Source organism: Canis aureus, chromosome 35, assembly GCF_053574225.1.
Source record: "Canis aureus isolate CA01 chromosome 35, VMU_Caureus_v.1.0, whole genome shotgun sequence".
In the NCBI taxonomy this organism is placed as follows: domain Eukaryota; kingdom Metazoa; phylum Chordata; class Mammalia; order Carnivora; family Canidae; genus Canis; species Canis aureus.
This window is the reverse complement of record NC_135645.1, coordinates 16,304,226-16,328,381: the sequence shown is the minus strand read 5'-3', so window position 1 is coordinate 16,328,381 and position 24,156 is coordinate 16,304,226. Positions and strand designations below refer to the sequence as shown.

Sequence of the window (24,156 nt, the reverse complement as noted above, 5' to 3'; positions counted from 1 at the left end):
CTGCTTCTCTCTTTCCCTCTCTGTCTCTCATGAATAAAAGAGGCAGAGGGAGAAGCAGACTCCCTGTGGGGAGCCTGATGTGGGACTCAAACCCAGAAGTACAAGGATCATGACCTGAGCCAAAGACCACTCAGGTGTCCTAGTACTTCAGATTTTTATAGTACTTTTCAATTTGCATCGCACCTCCCTCCTTTATTTACTTGACCTTCACATTAACTCTGGGAAAATCCTGACTCAGAAAGGGTCAGCTTTCCCTAGGCATGGAATTGGTTAACTGGCAAATTTTGCTACTTGTTCATTCTATTAATATCACGCAGAAACCAGTTTCAGTGAGAGCAAGTCTCAGTGTCAAATGAGTGAATGTCTGCTTTAAGTGGCCACTTAACTGGCTTCTTTGAGAATGGTCTGAGTGAAATCTAAAAAAATGAAGTGCTAAAAAGTTGTGATAGAATTGACTTGAATATCAGCTAAACTTCTTTTGCAGTGCAAAGTGTAATGGTAGAGAAACTAAAGGAAACCACGCACACATGTGCACATGCATACACATACACACCTATCAAAAGAGAAAATGCTAAACTATAACATAGTTTCAAGCTGAGATTCTTAAAACCACTGTCATTAGAGATAATGCTGGAATGCAAGAAAACTGTATAAACACTTTGTTGAGAGTGATTTTTTTTTCCCTCTGTGATCATGAAACAAACTAAACACCCGAAGCTATTTTGATCCTAGCCTATGGTAAGTTAAGAGTGTAGAGGTGGAATGTGCCCAATAAACTGTCTTAAATTAAGTTGGAATTGTAGAATTCCCCAGGAAAGCTGGCATTGGCAACAAACGCTCCTCAGTAATGGTGGCTTCTCCTGTATGATAATACAGTGAAGACAGACCAGTCTGGCTTGAAGAAATCTGAGGATTTTATTAGCCTAAGAATTCCTGCTGGGGTCATGCTGACAGCTGATGTGTCTTCATCCAGATCAAAGAAATAGGGCTTTGTAAAGTTTTATCTAGGTTGACTTCTCTGTGCTGTTCCTTCCCACCTTGGTGCCTGTCACTTCTCACCAGAACAACCTGTGTACCATAATAAGCAGGGCAGGGTGGCTGTTAGCAGAAGTGATACACTGAGTACTTAATGTCATCCATTCATTTCATAGGCAACTGACATACTCAGGTGTGTAGCATATGCCAGTAATTTTTGAAAGTCATCTTCTGATTCAGGCTTTCCTGCGTTCTTGGCTTAATGGACATTCTTAGACCCATGCACATCTTCCCCAGTATACAATCGCAATAGATAAGCAAATTTAGAGTACACAGATCCAACATAGTAAATGTAAAGAATTTCAGATGTACCCATAACATTTGATGACAAAAGAACCATAAGATGTTCTAAAGAAAAGTAGATATAAAATGATGAAAGCAATTAACAGCGATCAAGGAAGTCACTTATGTAGAGAAATAAAAAGGATGTAGAATACATGGTTTTACATGTATTTTACAATTTCATCCCTTCAGCTATAAAGATATATTTTAAGTCCTTACAATGGAAAGAGAAAACCCCCTCCTCATTAATAGTTGACCAACATGAAAATATGTAAGGAGTTGCTCATATATGACAAGAGTGTAAATATATATAAATAAAGAATATGGGAGATTCAGCCAGAATATTCTAATGCCAGTGAATTACCATATTGACTATACACAGAGTTAATATTCTGTGCTGAAGTAAGCTCTTTTTTAAAAATCACAATTAGGGCGCTGAGTGGTTCAGTTGGTTGTGTCCAACTCCTGGTTTCCACTCAGGTCATGATTTCATGAGTCAAGAGATCAAGCTTGGGTTTTGCCACCTACCCTCCCACTTGTGTTCAATCTCTCTAAAACAAACAAACAAACATCAACAAAAACAATCATGTGCATTTCACTGCCACAAGATTCACATCGTGTACATAAACACACAACGTGACTGTATTTACATTGTGTTGTAACTGTTGGAACATTAGGGAGAATTCTCTTTCTTTGAGTGTGTGTGTGCACTCGGGCTTTGTTGCTTATTTTGTTGCAGGGTGTTTGAACATTTGAGATCACTATTATAGCAGCTTAGACATCATGACATCATTTTAAAGTATTTTCAAAACTTTGTTTTGCAATTTACATTACTTTATGATGCTGAAATATATTTTAATATATGAAGAACAGAACATACCATTTTAACACAAAATCTTTCTTAGTCTTAGAATTGTAGTGATGGAGGAATGTCAAAAGGACTGTCAGCATTTGGACTTTCCAAGCTGTGCTGCCTCCTCCACGAGCATCTAGAATGGCCAGAAGCCATGGATGAGAGGTTGGTTGTGCACACCGAAGGATACTGTGTTGCTGTGCTTATATGAGGCAACGACCTCACCACTCGCCTTTGATATAGACCATGTAGCGTGGTGTCTGGCATACATAGGAGCCACTTATTTTAGTGTTGATATTCAACAAACACGTACCCCAGATAAATAACTACAGGGGCAAATAATTACAAAATCATTTACTGAATATTTTCTTGATCACTTATATAAAAAGCAGGTAGAACAATGGACTCCTCTATATTCTAAAAAGCTTTATACAGTAAAAACTTTTTTTGTGTTATAAAATGCCCTTAGGTGTATCACAAGAGCTGACATCCAAATGCTTTGGTATGCTATGGCAGCCTTAGTATATTCTTTGAATAATCTGAATGTAGCTTTTTCTAAATAAAAATATTTATCAACACATTTTTTTTTTTTCAGAGGCAACATGTTAGGACAGAGAGACCGATTTCTGAAATACAGGTTCTGGAGTATAACATATAAACACTTAATACCTGGTTAGAGATAGTTACTATATGTATTAACTATTAGTAGTATTTATATATCCTTTTTTATTTTAAAAGGACTCAGTAACTGCAATATATAGAAATGTTATGCTTTTCATGGCAAGTCTCACTAAACTTGAATTATTTTTTTTAATTTTTACTTTTTTAATATGATATCACATTTTGTCAGAGGGGTATCGCCTGCTGAGATGTTTATATATATGATCCTCAAATGGAAGCACTCATGATGCATGGGGCTAGCAGAGCTAAATTCAGTGGATTTGTCTGCCCTGAATCTGGGTGATACCATGTATCCTTGAAATATGTAACCTGATGAAGAGATACTTGGAGATTCTCAGAGTGGAGAGGAGCTGGGATTAAATCCAGATGGATCCTGGCACCTAAAAATAAATGAAGTTAGGAATACTTGAAGGTCAATTTTTTTTTTAAATGTCTCAGAAAACACTGGAGTTTTCTGAGTAAATGGATAGGTTGGATTCTGGATGGAAGAGTGTGTGATCTTCCAGATTGATTTATTGAGATAAGTGATACATCTCTGTTTTCACATTGCTTATTTGACATATGTAGTAGAATGGCATTTTTGAAATTTAAGTGAAGTAACTTTTTTCCCTATTATTGCTATTTTTTGGCTCATTGAACTCTGATTAACTTAAGTAGGCATCCATGTTCAATGATGACATAATACAGATAATAGATAATAGATAATTAAAAATTCTAAGAATTCAGTGAAATGGGAAGGCTGCACATAAACAATTGTTTTGAGAGAATACATGGAAAGATAGAAAAGATTCTCCCACTGGAGTAGAGAGTCATCCTGGACTTGAAAGGGTTGGGAGAAAATGGAAATGTAAAACCAGTGACAAGACAGCCCCAGAATGAGGGACAAGATGTGGAAAGTACTGAGTGTTCTAGAAAGACTCGACATTCAGAATATTCCCAGCCATTAGCAGCCACTTGAGGAAATCCTATCTATTATCTACACCGGAGAATTAATTCTCAACCTTGCAGAACTCCTAGGCAATAATCAGGACCCCAAATAATATCTATGCCAACAACTAAATATACTTTTACTCTCCAGTGACAGAGAAGACTTTCCCTAGGCAGTGGCTAGGATGCTCCCTTTAGACTTCCCAGGAATAATGAAGCATTTGACTCTCCTTATACCCCCACTGACTTACTGTATGTACAAATTTTCCTACAATTTTCCAGACCATGGGAGAGCTCTATGATAGAAAGCAGAGCCCTGCATTTTGTTAAAGGAAAATTGTACCATACAGAGTTAAGCAAGGAATACTTCATTCAAAACTATTGCAGTAGGACTCAGTACTGTTGAATTCAGTTCAAAATAAAAGAGGGACCAGGCATAAGAAAGAATAAAAACTTGTCATTTGCAACAACATGGATGGAACTACAGAGTATAATGCTAATGAAATAAGTGAGTCAGAGAAAGACCAATACCATATGATTCTATTCATATGTGGAATTTAAGAAACAACACATGAACAAAGAAAAAAAGAGACAAACTAAAAAACAGACTCTTAACTATAGAGAACAAATGGATGGTTACCAGAGGGGAGGTGAGTGGGGGTTGGGTAAAATATGTGAAGGATATTAAGAATACACCTATCATGATGAACATTGAATAATGTGTAGAATTGTTGAATTACTGTATTGTATACCTGAAACTAATATAAGACTATATGTTAACTATACTGGAATTTAAAAACAAAATATAAAGAGGGACAAATATGGATACATAAGTGCCAATGGAAGGTAAAAAGGTGGATGGAAAATTACTAAGAATATGATTAAGTATTAAGTACAGGAAAGAGGAATTTGGTTGGATAATAAGGGTCAAGGAATTGTCTTTAAACTGGCTTTGAAGGATTCTCTGTGAAAATTAGGCTCAGCAGGCCAAATATGGGCAAAAAAAGTGCTCAGAGGACTCTGAACACAGTTTGGATCGAGTGGGAGTCCTTGTCAACATCTAGAGGAAGAGAGTGCCGTGGAATAAGACTTTCTTTGCCACCATTCTCGTTTACCAACCTTGCTTGACAATCTTTGTTACCTCATACCCTCACAGCCTTCTTGGCTCCATTTCATAAATAATCAGACTCTTTGGACCAGAAACCTGAGGAACAAACTTCTCAATAATATATCCCTTCTCATAAATTATTTGTGCTACCTGATGCCACCATGCCTACAACAAAACTCCTTGCCAGTGGCCTGTACTGTAAAGAAGAATCACAAGGTTAAATGATCCAAGAATTAAAACCCTCCAGCCCACATTTCTTAGGCTTGAGAATCCAACATTCTGCATGGTACTTAAAATAGGTCTGTCTTTAAAGGTAACACCCTCTACCCAGTGCTTGGTAACTCTGTAGCAGTGGTTCTAATCTCATGGAATTACCTGGGGGACTTTGGAAATGTATAAATATTCAAACACAATACTGGAATCAGAACTTAGATCTAACATGGGTTGAAGACAGAGGCCAACTTACATGCTTTTACAAAATTCCCAGGCAATTGTAATGACCATGTGTTTTGCTAATGGTGATCTTAACAACTTCTCTTTAGAGCAAGTACCCACAGCCCTGAACTCACAATGAGTATGCTGGGTCATCAAAATACTGAAAAAGGAAGGGAATGGATTTGCCTTCATGTTTGCTTTGAAGACTACAAGATAATTGTAATTGTACAACTGTAGTTGTAGCTAACAATTATGGAGTGCATTCAATTTACCAAGCTCAGTACTTTGAGCCTGTGTAGTCCTTACACTGACCTGTAATATTACTGTCTTCACTTAGAAATGAGAAAAACAAGTCTTTAGAGGTTGTGTAATGTGGCCAAAATCATGCAGAGTTTAAGTGACAGTGCCAGGAATCAGATCTGCAAAAGTCACTTTCTCAGACTTAACTGTTATATAACCTTAACCCTCACTATTCTATCCCCTAGAATTTTGTACTTACCTAATGAGACTGGAAGCAAAAGAAAAGTAAAATGAATAAACAAGTGAAAACATACTTATGCTTATTAGGCAGTTAACTACTATTAATCATTTCGTCTTACATCTATTTGCATAGTTTTAAGCTATATGTGTAGCTTTTATTAGTCATGTGGTATGCATACAGGAATATCTTCTAATTAAAAAATACTATTTCTAGCAAATCATTATAACATCTATAAAAATTTTACCTTCAGTGGTTGCCTAATATTCTATTAGCTTAATGTAACTATTATCCTGTTTTTAGACTCTTATTTTTTTCAATAATTGCTATTATAAATCACATAAGATTATCTTGATAAAGCTCTTAAACACTAAAAAATGTTGTAATAAACGTATATACATACACACACACTGTTGACCCTTGAACAACATGGATTTGAACCGCATGGGTGCACTTATACAGATTTTTTTTTCTAAATACAGTACAATACTGTAAATGGATTTTCTCTTCATAAATACATTGTTAATAACGTTCTCTTTCCTCTAGGTTAATTATAAGAATACAGTATATAATTTATATAACATACAAAATATCTGTTGTTTATATTATCAGTAAGACAAACAATGGTAAAGAATTGGCTATTAATGGTTAAGTATTGGGAAGTCAAAAGTTATATGGATTTGTGGCTGTGGCAGGGTGGGGGCAGTGCCCCTAACCCTTGTGTTATTCAAGAATTAACTAATTAACGTGTGTATATAACGTGTGTAATTAATTATTACACACGTTATATATATATATGTATATATATACACACACTTTATATGTATATATATCCATATTTATCCAAATATCTATTTCTTTAGGATATATTTCTAAAAGAGCGATTTTATCTAAAAAGCAAATGGTTTTAAAAACCTAAATATTATGAAAAATTCCTTTCTATCAAGACATATAAACTTACAACTAGTCATATGTGAAGGGACTTCAATTATATTCCTTTCTTCATTGATCAGTATCACTGTTCATCTTTGCTTTTTTAAATTTTTTAAATTGTTTTTCACCTTGCTAATGTGATAAAGAAGTCTCTTGAAATCATAGTTTTCATACCTCTCTTTCTACCATTTTTTTTTTTTATTTTCTTGGGTAAATATGTTTGTGTCCTTGATTTTTCCTCAGTATTTTTAACTAATCATTCAACAGTTTACATCATGGTGTCCCTATATAGGCCAGGCTTAATTTAAAAGCTATCCATGGGTTATCTAACATATTCTCAGCAATAGGTTTGTAAATAAACACTTTTGATATCTCCATTTTATGTATCAGGAAACTGAGACCCAGAAGTGAGGACATTTATCCAAGGGTACACAGCTAGTATGTTTTTTTTTTTTTTTTTTTTTATATATGATGGTGATCAATAATTTTCTGATAATAGTTTTTTTTGTGTGTGGATAATTTGCCAATTTTGTTATTTACCTTTCTGTATTCATGTTTTTATTGTGCTGCAAGTAGAAGTGTGTAGGTGTCCAAATTATCAGTTTATTTAATGATTTCTTCCTTTGCTTCAAATATTGCAGAATAACTTCTCTATTTCAAAAACAAACATTCTCCCATAATTCTAGTTCTTAATGCTTTATTTCTTTAATATACTTGACATATATAAACAATATGAGATGGGAATCTAAACTTAAAATGAGGGATCCCTGGGTGGCGCAGCGGTTTGGCGCCTGCCTTTGGCCCAGGGTGCGATCCTGGAGCCCCGGGATCGAATCCCACGTCCGGCTCCCGGTGCGTGGAGCCTGCTTCTCCCTCTGCCTGTGTGCGTCTCTGCCTCTCTCTCTCTCTGTGTGTGACTATCATAAATAAATAAAAATTAAAAATAAAATAAAATAAACTTAAAATGATTTTTTTCACAAATAACCCATACCTTAAAATTCGTTTTTTTATTATTTAAAAAAAATTAAGATTTTATTTATTTATTCATGAGAGAAATGGGGGAGGGGGTGTGCAGAGACACAGGCAGAGGTAGAAGCAGGCTTCATGCAGGGAGCTTCATGCAGGGATCCTGGGACTCCAGGATCACGTCCTGAGCCGAAGGCAGGTGCTAAACCACTGAGCCACCCAGGTATTCCCTTAAAATTAGTTCATTGAACAATCCTTTATTTTCCTATTGGTTTGTGATAGCGTTTTTATTATGCACTAAACTCATATATATGCATTTTATTAAATTACTCTATTTCCTCTTAAATCCATATTATATAATTTTAATTATCATACTATTATAGAACTTCTAAATACTTTTTAGAGTAATCTCTAGGACTCTGTTAAAGGTTCAGTCTGGCAGAGTAGTCTCTCAAAAGGAGAAAGAAAGAAGAAAATAAAGTTGAAAGAAAGAACAAATGAGAAACAAGTAAAATGAAGTCTATGAGATTGAGATTAGCATTGCTTGAAATCTATGGTATCTCACTCTGAACACACTCACATGCATACATGCACTAGACAGGTACACAAACTGTACAAAGAAAACTGCTTTGTAGTTATCTAGGAGATAAACCTGTAATGGTACACAGAATTGATATTTCTTTGCTCAGGATCTATGTGTGTGAAAGTCAGTTTGAAAAAAGTTAAGTGGGAGACGTTCCAAACTTTCATGTGCATCACCGTAGTATATTCTAAATAGCTTTTATTATTAAACTGGGGGATAGTGTTATGTACACTTATTTATGATAATTCATACTTTTGAATCACATGATCAAAATGTTTGCTTCTACTAGGAGAAAAAGTCACTTTAGCTTTACAAATACATATTGAAAAGATGTTATGCTACGTATTAAGAATGAAAAAGTAAATAAATCATGACTCCTACCTTCAAAAAGTTTGTGGTTTCAAAGAACTGAAAAACATATGAAACATAATTAAAACCATCTATTACAAACTAATAATAATGGATTAAAGTAACTGGTATAAAGGAGGAAATGTCTAGTTAAGGGAAAGATGAAATCTCAGAGGTGGTGATATTGAAGTGAAATAGTGTAAATCTACAAATAATACCATTGTATATTACTTTGTATTACACACCTGAAAATAGGTTTTAATACTGTAATTATTTTTCAGATTGCAATACCTTAATTTAAGAATTTTATTGTCTGATAAATAAAGCCTTTAAACAAAATACGGATCAGAAGCCATCATAATTGCCTTTCCTGATTTTCCATCACTACAGTCTTCCTCAAATTTTTCCAGCATTTGAAATTTTTGCTGCTTTGCAATACTTTAATCTTGGATGTTGATATGTTCCTACTAAAAAATAATGTACTACCTTATGTCACTCTATTTGGTATAGAAGCCTTTGAGTCATACACCAGAAGCTGTCAAATCTTGAAATATTATTATTCTAGTCAATGCTTTTTTCTTTATATGCAGGAATAAAGAGACTAAATAAAGGTACATAGGTTACATGTGTTTGGTGACTAAACAATTCAATTGAAATGCATAAGGATTTATTGAATTTTTACTATATGTCTGACACTATGCTCCAAGCTAAGGATAAAAAAAATCTATAACACATAGACTTGAATAAGAATTTCTTTCTTTGCCAGATGCTTAAAATAGACCACATGATATCGGTTGTGAAGTAATTAAACCCACTGTATCCCGATGCTGCTACAGGCAAAACAGATCTTGCTTCAGGAAATGTTTCTTCCTGATGCAATCCATATCCAATTGAGACCCTAACCAGGAAATGACCATTTTGTTGAAAAAGATTTTAACTCCAGTACTGCTATCCCCTCATTATTATAATATAACCTTAACATAGAATAGAGCATCAAGAAATTGATCAAAAAAAAAAGTCCATCCAAAATTATTAAGTAAATAATAGCTGTTCTGTAGTTTTACTGCATTAAACAAATCTCTGGATAAATTAATAAAGTAAGTGCTGAAATTGAACTTATGGAATGGTACAAATATTGAACAAGAGCCCTAAAACAAATATCTCCTTTCTAAGGCAGAGAGCCTGAGAAAACAGTGTATGGAACATAGAAAAAAACAAAACATGATAAAAAATAGAACCAAAGCAGGTCTTTGATGACGAACTGGAGATCCATATCTTAACTACCTCACTATAGAGACTTTAGTGTTTGCTGCTTATTTTTAGTAGAAATAAACAGAGTGTGAGTCAGCATAAAGGCAAGAAAATGGTCTGTTCAAAAGTCCTAAATCAACAAATTGCAAATGAATTGAATAGAATGGACATATTATTTAAATTTAAGATTTTGATACTTTATTGTAGGCAAGTAAGCTAAATAACTCACCTGACTTTCAGACAGCACCCTAAACATTCTTCTACTTCAGTAGGCCACGTTACACTTCATATAAGAAATTCACTTTTTCTTTTGAGACCTTACAAAATTATCTTGATCTGATATATTGATAGTGTCAAGTCAAAACACTTGTAATATCATTAAAGAAGGCATATTCAATTCTATTCAATACATGGCCCCTGTATTGCATGTGATACTGTCACAAAAATGCTCCTGGAAAATTGCAACAAGTTTTAAGCTTTCTCAGGAACCATAATGTTGAGATCCTATATTAGTAATCTCAGTGCTTCCTTGGGATAAGAGATAGTTGGAGGAAAAAGGACTCTGATGAGCCACAAAGTAGCTCACCCAGCTCACTTCAAACATCACATTATTCTTAATTGATCTCAAATTCCATAAAGTTGTCTATGAGTCTGTAGCTCAAAACTGGGTTCCATAAATGCACAAGAATCATGAGGACTGGAATTGTTACCAGAATGGTAGGTATTTTTCCCTACTCAATACTATTTGCAAAATAGACAAATAGCAAGACACTATTTGATGGCAAGTAAGTAATTTATTCAGTGAGCAAGGGACACTCATGCTCTATAGTCACCTTCTTCTGGAGAAGCTGAGTGGTGTAGATGATACAGCTGGGAATAGTCAGGTTTTGGGGAAGGGTTTTTCCAAGAACTTAGGCTACATCCCATTTTCTTCCTTATTTAGTCAAAGGTTCCCTGTCGTGGTGCCTGTAGGGAAGAGATTTTAGTAGGTTAATGTAGTGTAAGGAAGAAATAATGTGCACTTTGATCCACTTTGCCAGCCATCTTGAGCCTGTCTAGTTTGATCGTGTTTCTTGTGTTCCGGTGGCAAGCTTATCTGGACAGGAATACCTATAGGGAAGATAATAGGAAAAAACAGCTTTAGAAAAATTCTCTATGGGGCTCTTTGGGGCTCATCTGGTGAGAGAACCAGTGACCAAAGAGACAGAAATCAGCTGAAGGAGAGAAGAATATGCCACTCCCAAATATACCACTCTTGCATATTATTTTGAAGTAAAGTTATTTGAGAAACAGCAAGAAAGACACACTCACTTTCCCTTGTCCCTCTGAAAGCAGGAAATAAATACCCTATGTGAAAGGTTCTCTCCCTGTAAGAAGAGGGTAGAAGGCATCCTTATCACCAGAGATAGGGAATTTAAGGCAGAGAAGACTGTATAAACAAAATGTGTTACTTCTTCACTAATTTGCTACCCCAAGGTGAAACCCCTTTGTTTTACCAGTTTTTCACAAATGTATTGTTTTTGTCTAAAAGGTATAAAAACTGCCTGCTTTGATCATTTCTTTGAGTTTCATATTTTTAATGGAGCTTATATATGTACAAAATTGAATTTTTTTCTTCTGTTCATCTCTTATGCCAATTTAATTAGTATGCCAACAAAAAAACCTAGAAAGAAGTTTTCCACCCCTACACAGCCCAGTTTAGTTTTACACTCCCTCATCAGCACAGCTTCTCTCTTCCCCTCTCACTCTCTCCTGCCCTTGTCCTTACTCTCCCTCTCATTTTCCAGACTAGTTCTTTCTATTTTGGAGTGTGTATACCACCTCACCCTCAGATCTACAGGGCTTCTCAGGTAAAGCAATAAACTAAGCCTTATCCAGTGGCTTCAAGTCATATATATTCCAAATACCAGATAGAATACAATTGGCTCAGCTTGGGTAAAATGATCCTGATTCAGTTAACCCAAGTTGGTATTAGAGGAATGGATAAGAGTATTTTTTATGTAAAGCAGAAACAAAAGGATTGATAAATGGAATAATCGATCTTTTTGTGTGCTGCCAATATTAATAGTGTCAAGTTTGAGTAAGTCTGCAAGTAGAAAAGTGATCACCTTTTGGAAAATAGGAGGTGTGGAGAGTTGCCTTGGGGGAGATATAACTGAGTATGGTGGCAGGGGGAGAGCCCTGCTTAAGTAGGCCACTGCAAAGTATTATAAGCAGCAGAGCACAAAATCTGATCTTTCAGAAGTCCACTACTATGGGTGTTGTGCCCAAGATCGCGAATCCGAGAAATCACCAAGAAGCTGACACCGATGCAAAAACACACAAGGGTTCATTTACGAGCTCGAGCTTGGGTCCAAGTATACCCAACACAGCGGAGCAGGGCCTTGGACCCGAGGTGGGTTTCAGCTTAGTTTTAAGGACTGGTCTAGGGGACCTCCAGAAGGGGTGGAGCAATTCCTCAAGTTCTGTTTACATTTTGATGTGGGGCCTTCAAGGGCGTTGAGCTCTGTTCTTATTCTAATAGGGGCTTGCTGCCCTTGGCTTGGGCTCTGTTTTTGTTCTAATATGGGGCTTTCTAGGACTTAAGCTGTAAGCTGTTTTCTTCTTGTAACTGAAGTAAGGTAAAGTTCAGCTCTTATTCACAGGGGTCTGGATGGCTGTACTTGTGATAATGCTGAACTTAAAGTGGAATGGCCTTAATTTTCTCGGCCTCCACATGAGGGACGTGCCTGGCTTAAAGGTGCTCAGGTGGCAAAGTGGGGCAGAGTGCCAGGAGTGACAGCGTGGTCTGAAGATCCCCTGGGTTGCAAGAACAGGTGGTGCCAATGTGCTACACTCTTCAAGGCATAGGCTTGGGGAAGCTGGCTGAGAATAGTGAGTATTGGGGCTGGCTTTCTGCTCTGTTTTGCCATAAACTCCAGTTAGCACGTGACCACATTCCTGGGACAGGCTGGTGAATGGCAAAAGTGTGGCAAGACCCTCCCACAGAGAAACAGGTTTGTGCCACAGGAATCCCTAAAATTTTGGAGTTTTTAAACTCAGTTGTGCACCTGAGATAAAAAAACTTGGACATAGGCAGGGTGACTGCAGGGTTCACATGGAAACTGGGGACACAAGAGGGTTGACTGATTGATTCCGTGAGGGCTCCCTGAAGAGTGGGGTTTGTGAACTTTCGGCTCTGGGGCTATAGAGTGGTGTGTCACCCTATTCATCGGGGTGTTCAGGGCGGGAAACCTTCGGGGAGCAAAACAGCGCCACCTATTGGAGGCCGGACCACTTCCACCCCCGTCCCCCTGGAGGTGCATTTCCACTAGGGCAAGTCCATTTGAGAATGAGAACAACAGGTCCTTCCCTCAGAAGACCAACAAAAACAACTCACTCTCACCAAATCTACTCATCATAGAGTGCTGCAAAGCTTCAGCTCTAAGGGAAATAGGATCTAGCTTCCTTTTTGCTTTATTCTTTATTTTTTTAAAATTATTTTAAAAATTTTTATTCAATTCTTTTTATTTTTTAAATTTATTTATATATATTTTTACATATATATTTTTACTTTTTCATTTTATTTTATTTTATTTTATTTTATTTTATTTTATTTTATTATTTTATTTTATTTATTTTTCATATTTAGATTCTTTGAACAAGTAGACCAAAACACACCCAGGATCGATCTTTCTTTCTTTCTTTCTTTCTTTCTTTCTTTCTTTCTTTCTTTTTGTTGTTGTTGTTGTTGTTATTGTTTTTCTTTCTCCTTTTCTTTTCTGGGCAAAATGATACGATGGAGAAGTTCACCCCAAAAGAAAGAACAGGAAGTAGAACTCATGGCCAGGGATGGAATCGATGCAGATATAAGTAAGATGCTTGAACTAGAATTTAAAACATTCATTATAAGAATATCAGCTGGGCTTGGAAAAAAAAAAAAAAGGCTTAGGAGACACTAGAGAATCCTTTACTGCACAGATAGATGTGCTGCTGAAGTGAGCATCCTTTACTGCAGAGATAAAAGAACTAAAATCTAGTCAGACTGAAATAAAAAATGCTATAACTGAGATGTAAACCCAAATGAATGCCATAAAAATGAGGATGGATGAACCACATAAGTGAATCAGTGATATAGAAGATAAAATCTTGGAAAACAATGCTGAAAAGAAGAGGGAAAGGAAAGTAATGGATCATGGAGGCAGACTTTGGGAACTCTGTGCCTTATTAAAATGTAATAACATTCATATCATAGGAGTCCTAGAAAATGAAGAGAGAGAAAAAGGGGCAGAAGGTTTATTTGAACTAATTATAACTGAAAACTTCCCTAATCTGGGGAAGCACACAGACATCAAAATCCAGGAAGCACAGAAAACTGTCACTAAATTCAACGAAAGCCAATAATTTCCAAGGCATATCAGTCAGATTTACAAAATACAGAAAAAGAAAGAATCCTGAAAGCAGCAAAGGGAAAAAAAAAGTCCTTAGCCTACCAGCAAAGGCAGATCATATTCACAGCAGATCTGTCTACAGAAACTTGGCAGGCCAGAAGAGAATGGCAGGATATATTTGATGCACTGAATGGTAAAAATATACAGTCCAGAATCTTTTATCCAGTAAGGCTGTTATTCAGAATAAAGGAAATATAAAGAATTTCCCAGACAAATAAAAACTAAAGGAGTTTATGACAAACCAGCTTTGCAAGAAATTTGAGGGGGACTCTTTGAATGGAGAAAAAGAAACACTAAAATAAACAAAGACTGGAAAGGATCAGAGAACATCACCAAAAACACCAATTTTACAGGTAACACAATGGCACTAAATTCATATCTTTCAATAATCACTCTGAATGTAAATGGACTAAATGCTCCAATCAAAATATATAGGGTATCAGAATGGATAAAAGAACAAGACCTATTTATTTGCTGCCTATAAGAGACTTATTTTAGACCTAAAGATACCTGCAGATTGAAAGTGAGGGTTTGGAGAACCATCTATCATGCTAATGGACATCAAAAGAAAGCTGGAGTAGCCATACTTCTATCAGATAAACTAGATTTTAAACCAAAGATTGTAATAAAAGATGAAGAAGGGCATTATATCATAATTAAGGGGTCTATCCAACAAGAAAATCTAACAATTGCAAATATTTATGCCCTCAACTTGGGAGCACCCAAATATATATGAATCAATTAATAACAACATAAATAAACTCATTGATGATAATACAAGAATAATAGGGGACTTTAACACCCCACTTACAACAACAGACAGGTAATCTAGGTAGAAAATCAACAAGGGAACAATGGCTTTGAATTCCACCCTGGACTGAATGGACTTAAGAGATGTAATCAGAACATTTCACTCTAAAGTAGCAGAATGCACATTCTTTTCGAAAGTACATGGAACATTTTCCAATCACATATTAGGTCACAAATTAGGCCTCAACAAATATAAAAAGATTGAAATCATGCCATGCACCTATCTGAACACAGTGCTCTAAAACTAGAAGTCAACCACAAAAACAAATTTGGAAAGAACACAAATACAAGGAGGTTAAACAATATGCTGCTAAATGATGAATGGGTCAACCAGGAAATTAGGGAAATAAAAATACATGGAAACAAATGAAAATGAAAGCACAAGAATCCAAAACCTGTGGATGCAGCAAAGGTAGTCCTAAGAGGGAAATATATTGCAACGCAGGCCTTCCTCAATAAGCAAGAAAACTCTCAAATATAAAACCTAATCTTACACCTAAAAGAGCTAGAAAAGGAACAACAAATAAAGCCTAAAGCCAGCAGAAAAATGGAAATAAGAAAAAAATAAAAAGAAGAAATAATAAAAACTAGGGCAGAAATAAGTGATATAGAAACAACAACAAAAAAAAATAGTAGAACAGATCAATGAAACTAAGAACTGGTTCTTGAAAGAATAAAATTGATAAACCCCTAGCCAGACTTATCAAGAAAAGAGACTCAAATAGATAGATCATAAAGAATGTCACAGAATTATTAACAATTATTAGAGAATACCATGAAAAATTATATGCCAATAAATTGGGCAATCTGGAAGAAATGGACAAATTCCTAGAAACTTACTATTGACTGATGAATGGATAAGGGGATGTGGCATATAAATACAATGGATTGTTACTCAGCCATAAAAAAAAAAGAAAGAAAGAAAGAAAGAAAGAAAGAAAGAAAGAAAGAAAGAAAGAAAGAAATCTTGTCATTTGCAGCAGTGTGGATGGAGCTAGTGTATTATGTTAAAGTGAAATAAGTCAATCAGAGAAAGATAAATACTGTACGATTTCACTTACATGTGGAATTTAAGAAAGAAAACAGAGGAACATATGGGAAGAGGGCAAAAAAAGAGGAAAGGGGGAAACAAACCACATCAGTAGAGAACAAACTGAGGGTTTGACAGAGGGAGGTGGGTGGGTGATGGGTTAGATGGATGATATGTATTAAAATAGGCACCTGTTGTGATGAGCACTGGATGTTGTATGTAAGTGATTAATCACTGAATTCTATTCTTAAAACCAATATTTCACTTTATGTTAACTAAAATTCATTAAAAATTTAAAAAAAAAAAGAAATGGAGTGATTAGCAGGTATGAACCAACAGCTTCCTTGAGTGACATTTTGTCTTACAATTCTTTTGGTACTCATTGAATATGATATATTGATACTTTTGTGTTTGTAAGTTTTGTCTTTCAAGTAGATTCTAAGTTGATTGATGACATATTCTGTCATTTCTTCCCAGAGACTTTTATGGGAACCTGCCTATATCTCCACTGGGTAATGTTTGAGCAGAAGAACAGAAATCTACAGAAACTGGCAAAGTAAGTTGTTGATTTGTTTTAATACTACATCTCACAGAAACCAAGGACAGGAAATACAGCTACATCTCATGAGAAAAGGACTTTAAACTGTAGAGTCAGTCAGTGTAAATGATATTGAAGGGAACTTTTTTTTCACTTTTCCAGTAATTAGAAATTGCAGTTAAGGCAAACTGTAATTTGCAAACAGGCAAACTGTTAAGCTCATAACAGACTCTAAGTGATTCTGAGAGCCCAGACTATTCTGAAGAGAACTCCAATGGGCAGTCCACAATGGTGGTTAGTTTTCTCTCCATGGAGGTTACCCACAACTGTCCCATCACTCCCTCCCTAGTGAATAAAAAGAAACTTGAAGGTAGATGGAGGAGTCAGAGGGTCTCTTGTCCATATACTGGGGCAGAGTGCACTGTTGACCAGGAACGGTGAAGCACTGACATGCAAGCAAAAGCATTTATTACTAGGTCTTAGAATTGTAGTTTGAGGAGCACAGATTCAGGTTGAAACCAAATAGGATCCCACTGAGGAAAAATGGTGAAGGGCTTTTAATTTTTATTTATTTATGATAGTCACAGAGAGAGAGAGAGAGAGAGAGAGAGAGAGGCAGAGACACAGGCAGAGGGAGAAGCAGGCTCCATGCACCGGGAGCCCGACGTGGGATTTGATCCCGGGTCTCCAGATTGGCGCCCTGGGCCAAAGGCAGGCCCCAAACCGCTGCACCACCCAGGGATCCCGTGAAGGGCTTTTAAAGAAAAAAAAAAAAAAAAAGAGGAAATTTCTATGAATTCATTAAGTTACTTTTTAGTTATTCTGATTGGAGTGTAAATAATTTGAATTTGTAATTTATTAGCCTACTTAGAAAGTAAGTTTTTAAGAAAAAAACACATTTCTTCATAGTACTCGTCAGGTCCTTTCTCAGCAATCTTATTAGCACTTTTGTTTCCTTTTGGTGTCAGCAAAAGTTAAGCAGTTGAACAAAACGAATAGTGAAGACAAGATGGAGTCACTCAGGGTGTCAGTGAGACCTGTAGCCTTCCTTTCTCAGTACCAAATATGCTAAGAGACTGGTCAGTATCCACTCCCCTCCCCACCTTCTTTCTCAGCCATGGGAGAGAAAAAGTAAGGACTCCTTACCACCACCAAAGCCAAGATTGAAGGATGGCCCAAGAATTACTGGGAGAGATTGGGATTTTCTAGGAAATAGAACTAGACATCTCATTCCCTGGGTAGATCTTGTTTAAATGCAGAACTTGAAGGCCCATTGTTCTGTGATCCTCTGATAAGAGACTAATGAGGATCTCGGCAGACCTTGACTTGTAGTCTCTGAATTTGGGATGTTGTCCATTTATTGTGTACACATTTTGGAAGGCTTAGGATCATCTGGAGTATCTCATACTGTTGAGGCTTGGGAAAGAATGATGAAGCTTAATTGGAAGAAGATGGAGGCAGCCTGTGTTTCATCCTTGTTCTCTTTGACCCTCAGTTGATAAGAGAGAGGATCTCAGTAGTTTGTGGATATTTGTTGGAAGCTGAAAGTACATTCATGAAATGGCAGAAGGCATAGAGCTGCCCAGACAGCTGCCACACAAAGCAATGAGATGCCCAACATTGAAAGAAAAAAAGAAACGACTTCAAGCAGGATCATATAGGGACAAAGCTGCCACTGTCTGAGGGGATGATCAACAGTGGAGGGGTCTAGGATCAAAGTGAAACCTATTTTAAGAAAAACCACACTTACCATCTCCTCAGGGATATCCAGCATCAAATAGGATCAGACTGAACCAAAACGTCCAGGAATAATTGTCACCAGAGATAGCCTTGCCAAGTTAAATCTGGGCACATTTCCTCATTGTCATGTCTTTCTCCTCTACCCCTGAGCCATAAAAAGAGCAAGTGACTAGAAAGGGTGGACTAGTAGGGCAAGGTGGGGAGGAAGTGCTTTGAATCAGATGTGAGACAGGAGCATTAAACTAAACTGAACTCAATTTAATACCTGCTAATGACCCAGAAGATAAGGAATCTTTCTAAGGCAAAGGGATGGGATTTAATGGGGCACATTTAAAATGTATAATTGAAAAATAAAACCAAAAAATGTTAATGCAATCTAGTTTTACTAAGGTCAGTGAATGTCTACTTCTCCCATGAGTTGTTTATTTTTCATCTCTTTCAGTGTCAGGTACTGTGCAGCCTTTCTCATTCTCTTATTTCTTCTATCTTTATCTCTTTTCTATCTACATGAATTTATCCTGCCTGAATATAACTCCGCGTGGCCCCACAGTTACATGGCCCCAGTGCCAACCACCATCTAACTGTGGTTCTGCTAGAACACATTTTCAAGAGAAGATAAATTGCTTAACTCATCTAGCAAATTGATTGTCTTTAGGTGCATCGCTGGTCCTATTAGCTTTGGCCTTGATGCAGATACATGGTATAAATGGCAACAGACATGGAAAGTTGTTCTAAATTTTCTTAGAAGGGGACATAGCAAATAGGTAATAATTAGAAGTTACTCAGAATGAGGGTTCATTTAATAGTTTTTGGATTGTGGTACCTTTTGGATGAGTCGATTTCTTGAACATACATCTGTAACTTTCTCAAATCATGATGTGACTCTGCTATCATGTCAAGGTCAATCGTAATAGAATTGTTTGCCTACGCATTGCTTGTGAACAGAGAGCAAGTCTCGTTAAACAGGTCAGATATGACAGCTGTTTCTGGTCAGGAGGAAGAAATGAAACAAGCAAGATAATCTGCCTGTGAATTACTTGCTCATGATTAAGCAAAGAGCTTCAGGTAAATGAAAAGTGCAATTGCATTAGTAATATACTTGTTCCTCAAAGTGGAATATAAAAAATTATATGTAGAGCTTAATATCACTATTAGAGAAGCACTGAACTTCATGGGGTCAGACAGGCCTGAAACTCCTGTATTACTGTGTTTCTGAGTGGTATCTCACTCACACCACGTCCTTGAGAGCAGCCCAGGGTTTTGCATTTGATATGCATTGAGGAGACACACGGACATGCTGGGCACTGTGTTTTCTTGTTACTTGGCAACAGTTTCTTTTTCTTCTTAGCAACAGTGGAGTGAAGAGCTTTTTGAAAACTGAAAAAAAACTAGAGAACAGTAAAAGTCAAAGCCTTTCATACTCCCTCTGGCTGGAGAGCATGTTAGAAGGGACCAGATGCAGCTATGGATAAAATGAAATATATTTGTTATCTAGTTATGAGCATGTTCCTATTGAAATTTAACCAAAAGTCTTACTATCTTAATCATTTCACTGTTTTACTCCTCTACCACAGTTAGTTAAGCATTATGAAACGTCCCTCAGTCTGTTTATATTCACACTGGTTTTCCCTATATGTGTGGCTCACACTGAAAAGAAATGTATCAGGAAAGACCATAATTTTCAAGTAACCTTTTATTATTTGATTAATCAACCACTACTTGGATTTTTCATTTAATCAAGTTTTTAGGAAGATTGCAGTTGTGGATGGAGAAGAAAAAGGGAAAAACTGATTGCTTTTTGGCAGAATCTTTGACTTGTAAAGACATGACTAGTCTTCCTCTCTGCGTGGGAATTATGATACTTTTTAAAGCAAGAAATAAACTTTTGTTAAGTCACTGAGAATTCAGTTGTTACAGCAGCTTGTGTCACTTAACTAGTTTGCTAGTCTATGAGAAAAAAAAAAAACTTATTCGAAGGAATATCCTATCTCAGATGGTCTCATGTGTGGGGAAAGAGTCATTGCCTTAGCTGGTGAGAGGGGTCCCCAGGAATGTACAGTGTTACCAAATAGAGAGCCCCCCCCATCAAAATGAAGCCCAAGTCATATTTGTTGTTTAAATGTGCTTTTTTATAGGGAAACACCCAGATTTAAGTGAACAGTTCTATGATATTTGGACAATGTGTTCTACATATATTCACTATGTCAATTAAGATATCTGACATTTCTGGGGCGCCTGGGTGGCAAGTTGGTTAAAATTCTGAATCAGTTTCGGCTCAGGTCATGATCTCAGACTCCTGAGCCTGAGCCCAGTGTGGGGCTCCGTGCTCAGTGCAGATGCTGCTTAGATTCTCTCTCCCTCTGATAGTCTCCCCTCCTCTAAAGCAAACAAATAAATTTTTTAAAGAAATCAAACATTTCTAACACCCCACAGAGTCCCCTCTGCCATGCTTTTAATCAATGCACACTACTACCCAGGCAGTCAAAGTCATGATTTCTACAACCATAAATTAATTTTTCCTGGTCTAGAATAAATGAAAATGGAACCATACCATATGGATTCTTTTGTCTGGCTTTCTTCACTCAACAGGGTCTTTTTTCCACATTTATCTGTGTTGTTGCATGTATCAGTAGTGTGCTTTAAAAAAATTGTGTAATAGTATTCCACACAACAATATATTTATTGATTACTCTGTTGATAGACATCCCAGTTGTTTCCAATTTGGGACTGTTATGAATAAATCTTCTGCACACATTCAAGTAGAAGTCTTTTTAAGGACTTAATTCTCAAAATCTGTTGGGCAAATACTTAAAAGTGGAACTGTGAGTCATAAGATGCATGCTGACTTTCATGACTTTTTCCAAGGGGCTGCATCGTCTTACATTTCCACTTATACTGCAGTGTGTGAGTTCACCTTACCCTATATTGTTGCAATACTTGATGTATCACTTAAGAAAACAAGAAATTCGTGATTTCTCACTTGTGTGAAATGTTATCATATTGTGGTTTTAATTTTCATTGTGCTAAAAACTATCGCTCTTAGGCATTGTAAGTTTTCCTTTGTGAAGAGTTTCTCAGTAGTATTGTTCATTTTTTATTGAGTTATTTCTTTTTGATATTGATTTATAGGAGTCTGTTTTACATGTTCTGAATACATATGTGTGCTTTTTCAGTCTCACCCACCCCCTGTCCTACTCCTCACAGTTTTTCCCAATCTGTGTTTTGCTTTTTCATTTTTTAAAAATGGTGATGATAAAGAAAAGCTTTTATTTTAAATGAAGGGCAATTAAACATATTTCCTTTTATTTTAATGCTTTTTTATTCTTTCTGAGAAAATTTTACCAATCTATGTTTTCTTCCAGAAGACTTAATAGTTTTTCTTTCATATTTTATACATATACATGTGCCTGGCAATGCCTAATTTTTTAGCTCTTCAAATACCCCATTCTCTCTAGACCTCCGTGCATTGCATATTATGTAAAAACCACCATCTCCTCTTCTTCGTAGAAGGCAGTATACAGTATAATAGAAGATCATGGATTCTAGAGGCAAACTGCTGAGTTCAAATATTAATTCTTCTCTTACTAGCACTGTGCTTCAATTTCCTCACTTATAAGATGGAAATAATAATAATTCATCTTTATACAGACTGAATGAGTTAAAATATGTAAAACATGTAGAACAAATTGTACCACATTGTGAACACCGAATAGAAAGAGATATATTCACAATACCATATTATATTTTTAGGCTCTGTTCCAGTAGCTCATCCACTAAGAAATTTCGTTAGTGATTCCAGTTTGGGTAGAGGCCGCCTGCAAAATTTGTGCATGATACTCCCCTTTTGCCCCCAGGGTAGTGGGAGCCTTCCTTTAAGAAAATACAAATACAGTACTACAAAATCCTGAGACCTATCTGAGCAGCACCAGTGTAGCAGATATGCAATTCAATATTTGAATTTCAGCAGTAGGTATAACTTTTGCTCAATCTCCACCCTCAAATCCACCCCCACGTCTGACAAACTGGCATTGTTTTTTATTAATGTGTATTTTTTTAAAGATTTTATTTATTTATTCATAAGAGACACAGAGAGAGACAGAGAGGCAGAGACACAGGCAGAGGGAGAAGCAGGCTCCATGCAGGGAGCCCGACATGGGACTTCATTCCAGGTCTCTAGGATCACGCCTTGGGCCGAAGGTGGCGCTAAACCGCTGAGCCACCCAGGCTGCCCTATTAGTGTGTATTATGAGGAAAAATCTCTGCTTCCTTTTTGCTTCTCCTTCCATTGTCGTCTTTGTTCTTTTCTTTTTCTGTCCATGCACACAAAAGGAATGATTACTAAGATTTTGGCCAGACACAAGAAAATTGCTTAGATTTCTTTCACTAATGTGCAAGTTCACATTGTGTAGACACTTGCTGTGCACCCATAAGCAACTCTCTCTTCTACTCTGGGCATTGGTGAGCCAATTAATGGCCCTCTTAGAACTCAATCATCTTGTTCTCCACTCTTTCTTCCAAATTAATTGAAGCACATTCATTAATACGCCTACTACCAGTCCAGCCCAAGATTGACAAAATGCCAGAATTTCAGATTGTGTGTATTCTTTTGAGCCTTTTGCTAGGCCATATTTTGTAACTCAGCTTGACCAGGTCTCTGGTTTAAGCATCTCAAGCACACGCCTAATAAATAACAGATTGACATGTTTGCCCATCCATACTTATTCCTTGTAGAATGAATCACATAGTAAATTTATAGGGAGCAGTGCCTTGTCAAGACAGGATTAATGTATTCCTGGATTTCTTTTAGAAATTGGGGTGAGGCTTGGTTATTATTACTGTTCTAGAGTTTCCTTTATTCCCAGCTTCTCTTTTAAGTTGAATTTTATCTTGAATTCATTGTGATACAGAAATTTCTATTTTTTAAGATGGATGTTAAATGCAATTGATAATCATAACTCAAATTTGAGAATCATGTAATAATGCTCTTAGTCAGAGATCTGGGTTCCAAATCCAACACTACAGGTAAGAACTTAATATAGAATTATGTGGAAGTTGGCAAATCATTTACCCTCTGACATATTTCTATCAAAATATAACATATTTGTAATGTAACATACATTCTAGTCAATTTAACATGATAGTTTTTAAAATATATATATTTAAATTATAACTTTTTATATCATTATTTTCCAGATGAAGAACCCAAGAAGTTAACTAAATTGTTCAAAGACACAGAGTTTGCCAGTAGAAGGAACTAAATTGTAGGCCAGTACCCTTTGCCTCCATTTCTTTGTCCTTCAGAATAAAGAAAATTCTCTAATGTGAGGCAATGCAGGACAGCAATGTCTTGTAATTCTTGTGCTGGAACTCAAATGGACAAATGCTTATTTTCAGTGAATGTTTTCACTTGCAGAATAAGATGAATATCTAAGCATCACTGTTGATCAGTTACATCTCATCACCTACACAGTAACATATCTTGTGGGATATATTGTGAAATGCCCTAATCTCTCCATTTCATGACCCTTTTATTATGTCTCCCCAGGACCATTACCACCTCTGTGCCTGTACCACTGCTCCAGTGACTAGCTCTGGACTTTGACATCAATGAGTTCTAAGCTAGAACAGTTCTTAGTAATGAATGTGGCCTCTGAACTCTGGGCCCTTTGCCTGTTAATTTCATGTACAGATCAGGTCTCTCACCACTCCCTGGGTTGATGGATCAACA

General features: G+C 36.4%; 1 protein-coding gene across 4 annotated transcripts in view; it reads left to right on the top strand.

The window, feature by feature from the left end:
- Positions 1–24,156, top strand: part of LOC144305530 (uncharacterized) — a 355,637-nt gene that overhangs the window by 207,853 nt on the left and 123,628 nt on the right. For 3 of the 4 annotated variants that reach the window (XM_077884436.1, XM_077884437.1, XM_077884435.1), the window contains 2 exons: positions 2,223–2,335; positions 16,628–16,706. In XM_077884436.1, the coding sequence (XP_077740562.1) occupies positions 2,329–2,335; positions 16,628–16,706 (86 nt within the window). In that variant the 5' untranslated portion in view covers positions 2,223–2,328. The remainder of the gene's footprint in view (positions 1–2,222; positions 2,336–16,627; positions 16,707–24,156) is intronic. The other variant, XM_077884438.1, reaches the window with a different exon arrangement.